This window comes from Gossypium raimondii, chromosome 7 (genome assembly GCF_025698545.1).
Source record: "Gossypium raimondii isolate GPD5lz chromosome 7, ASM2569854v1, whole genome shotgun sequence".
Classification (NCBI taxonomy): Eukaryota; Viridiplantae; Streptophyta; class Magnoliopsida; order Malvales; family Malvaceae; genus Gossypium; species Gossypium raimondii.
In genome coordinates this window covers 52,359,338-52,362,707 of record NC_068571.1, presented here as the reverse complement: position 1 = coordinate 52,362,707, position 3,370 = coordinate 52,359,338, and the positions used below count along the sequence as shown (strand labels likewise).

The 3,370-nt window shown below is 34.6% G+C and overlaps 1 protein-coding gene across 1 annotated transcript; it reads left to right on the top strand.

The window, feature by feature from the left end:
- Positions 1 to 523: 523 nt before the first annotated feature.
- Positions 524 to 1,303, top strand: LOC105803142 (pathogen-associated molecular patterns-induced protein A70). The gene has a single exon (XM_012635163.1). It carries the CDS (start codon positions 524 to 526, stop codon positions 1,301 to 1,303), a length of 780 nt encoding a protein of 259 aa, XP_012490617.1.
- The last annotated feature ends 2,067 nt before the right edge of the window (positions 1,304 to 3,370 follow it).

Here is a 3,370-nt window from a genome sequence, read left to right as displayed (position 1 = left end):
TTCTATAGTGAGTGGCTAGAAACGAGTCACTTGGCTTGAGTGAAGTTCGCAAATGACCGATCATGAATGATTAGATGGAGGGCTACCCATGGACATCCGCTTGCAAAATTGCCAAGTCATTCTTCATTCTATGACGTGCCGGGTAAAAGTATAACAAAGTTTAGTCTCTCTCTTTTTTTTTAAATTTTAATTTTAAAATGTTTTCATAATTTATTTATTTCAATTTCAATAATAAATAAATTTAAATCTAAAAAAAAAAATCAAGATATCCAAACCCATCACCTTACGTTCCTGGAAGTAGAGTGTAACCCGAAAAACCGAAGATTGTTCCTATTTTCACTTTACTCGAGATTGAAATTGACTTGAAAGCAATTGCAAAGCTACGTGCACCATGCTGATACGTTGAGTTTCTCTATTTAAGCCCTATAAAAAACAAACCGTCCTTCTCCATATTGTCCGCTACCTTCATATTCCTTCTCCGACGACTCTCCGGCAACACTATCACTTTACCATTACCTTCAATATGTTGGGTTTTATAGCCAGCTGGTTGACGCCGACGTCTTTGTTCCTCTTCCTCAATGTCGTCATCGGCACCATCTTCCTTATTTCCAACTTATTCCCTCCCAAACCACCGCCTCACGACCGCGGAGAATACTACTCAGCTCCACCACTCCAGCGAAGTCCGTCGTTACTCGACCGGGTCAAGTCAGTTAACTTTTCGACTTTCAAGTTTTCTCTCCCGAACCCGGATTTCGCTGACGATTATCATCTCCGACAGGAGGATAACAACTTAGAGCCACACCCGCTCGAGCGAGCACCGTCGATTCTCGAACGGGTCAAGTCTATTAACTTATCCCTCTACAAATACCCACCTCAAAACCCGGACCCAGTTTACGTCGAACCGTCCCTAACCCGAGCACCGTCGTTGTTACAGCGAGTGACCTCCTTTTGCAGATCCGACTCCGGTAAACTAAACACAGGAACGGTTCACAACCCTGAAACAGATGAACCCGGTTCAACCAAACCCGAGCACAACAACAACAACAACAACGTAAAGCAAATGAAGAAATCGGCGAGTGAGAAAACAAGGGAAAGAGCCGAAGAAGACGAAGAAGAAGTGGAAAAGAGACGACCGGTGACTACGAGGATAGAGAAAACGACGTCGTTCGGAGACGGCGACGATCAAGGCGTCGATGCCAAAGCCGATGATTTCATCAACCGGTTCAAGCAACAGCTGAAGTTACAAAGGCTGGATTCCCTGTTACGTTATAGGGACATGCTCAAGTCAAGGTCTAGCAACTAAAATTATGTAAGGTTTCGCCATTTTTGTTACTCTTTCAAGGTTTCCACAAAAAAGAACATGGTGTTTTCGTAATTTATCCGGTTTTTTATGATCCGGTTTACTCCGACCGGTGAATGGGGAAGTAAAGGGTAGTAGTGGATATCTAGCTCAGGATCGAGAGTACTGTTTTCACAAGCATGAAAATAAAGGTCTAACTCTGGTTTTAGTCCCTCTTCTATGCTGAAATTTATGATTTAATTCTTATTGTGATTTAGCAAATTTGATTGTCATTATTAGTAGGTCGGATTTGATAGCATCGTTATTAACGGTTTACTGCGAAAGTGATGAATTGATAATATGAATTTTTGCAGTAATGGAATTACTTATCAACAAAAAAAAAATCTATATCAACAGTGGTTAACAGAATTATCAAATTGGACTTACTAACAATACTCTAAAATAAAAGAATCATATTATGCAAAAATTAAATATTTGTGATTAAATCTCAAATTTCAACATAGTAGAGGGACTGAAACCGGAATTAGACCAAACTAAAAATTACCAATGGTTGCCCTTTGGTTTCTAGTAAATTTTGTCGACAATGATGGGGATGTACGCTTGCATGGTTTTAAACTTGTAGTGTGTTCAAAGCATCGAAGACGAGAATTGAATAATGTTTTTATAGGGACTTAATTGTGGTATGTAGCCATGTTTATGACAATTAATGTAAATATACCATAATTATTTTGTTGCCGACTTCACTCACTGTCGTAAAAAACAATCTTACTTATAATTAATCATCATTTCATTGAATAGGATGTGTTAGCGTCAACCAAAGATTAAAAATTACGTCTAAAATTTGATCACATGAGATTAGGTTGTTTGGATAAGACATAAATATTTTTATATTATATCTAATCAGGAGATTATGAGACATCCAAGACAATAAAATTTAACTCCTCCATTAGATTAATAATTAGTTGATATATGGATTTCAACAAATAAGTTAAATAATTTATTTAGAATTTATAAAAGATTAAAATTTGAGATAAAAAAAGTTAGTAGTTAAATCGATTGCGTTTCATTATTGTTGAACTAAGGGTTAAATTGATCGAAGTGGTTGAATCAGGAATTTTTTAAAATTTGTGCACCAAATAATTGTCTATATTTAAATTTGAATTTGTTTATGGGTTACTACTTGGTACATTGATGGGGTACTATATCTTATAAGATACTTGTCATCACCTCAACTCTGTTTGTGGAGTTTAATAACTTCACCAACAATGTATCAAATATTTTCTCTAAATCACAGTCAAGACTTCCTGATTCGTATTGTATGACAAATCAATAAATTTTGGAGCGTCACATAAGGTACCATTGTAAAATGGATATTCAAAGTAAAATGGATTTAGAGAGGTGAATCCAAAAAAAAATTTAGAGGAGCAAAATTGAATTATAAAATTTTGAAATGTCAACTATAAATTTTACCATGTATTAATTTATTATCTTTGAAGGGAGTAAATAGAATATTTTTATTTTTTATTTTTACAATTTTGGAAGGACCAGAGCCCTGCCTGCTAAAATATTAATATTTACATCTACTTCAAAATCAAATATAAATAATAATTCAAATATTATCAAATTTTAAAAAATAAACCCGCTATGAGTTTTATGTACTATAATTTTTGTACATTAGATTAAAGAGTAAACTGATTCTTTTGTTAAAGATCTCCTCTATTTCTGTTGCTCAAACTGGTCCATGTACCTTAACATGAGGTACACGTGGCATGTGGCATGTCACATGTCATTGTTTGGTTATTTCGTCAACCATATCAGTTTTTAACAGCACAAATGGATAGAATTTTAACAGAAAGGATTAATTTATAACTCTTTAATCTAATGTACTCTCTTAAGTAGGGGGCAAAATGCAATCTAACTTTCAGTACAGAGACATTAATAGTAATTTTACCTGAAATAAAAAATAGCAGATGACTTACAAAAAAAAATATTGATGACTTTATTTAAACATAATTAAATATTAATTAGGGTATCTACCACCTGCGAGTGCTTTCCGAATAAATAAATGAT

Bases quoted from the DNA above. Each gene is read 5' to 3' on its own strand.
- LOC105803142 (XM_012635163.1), top strand. From the start codon at position 524: ATGTTGGGTTTTATAGCCAGCTGGTTGACGCCGACGTCTTTGTTCCTC.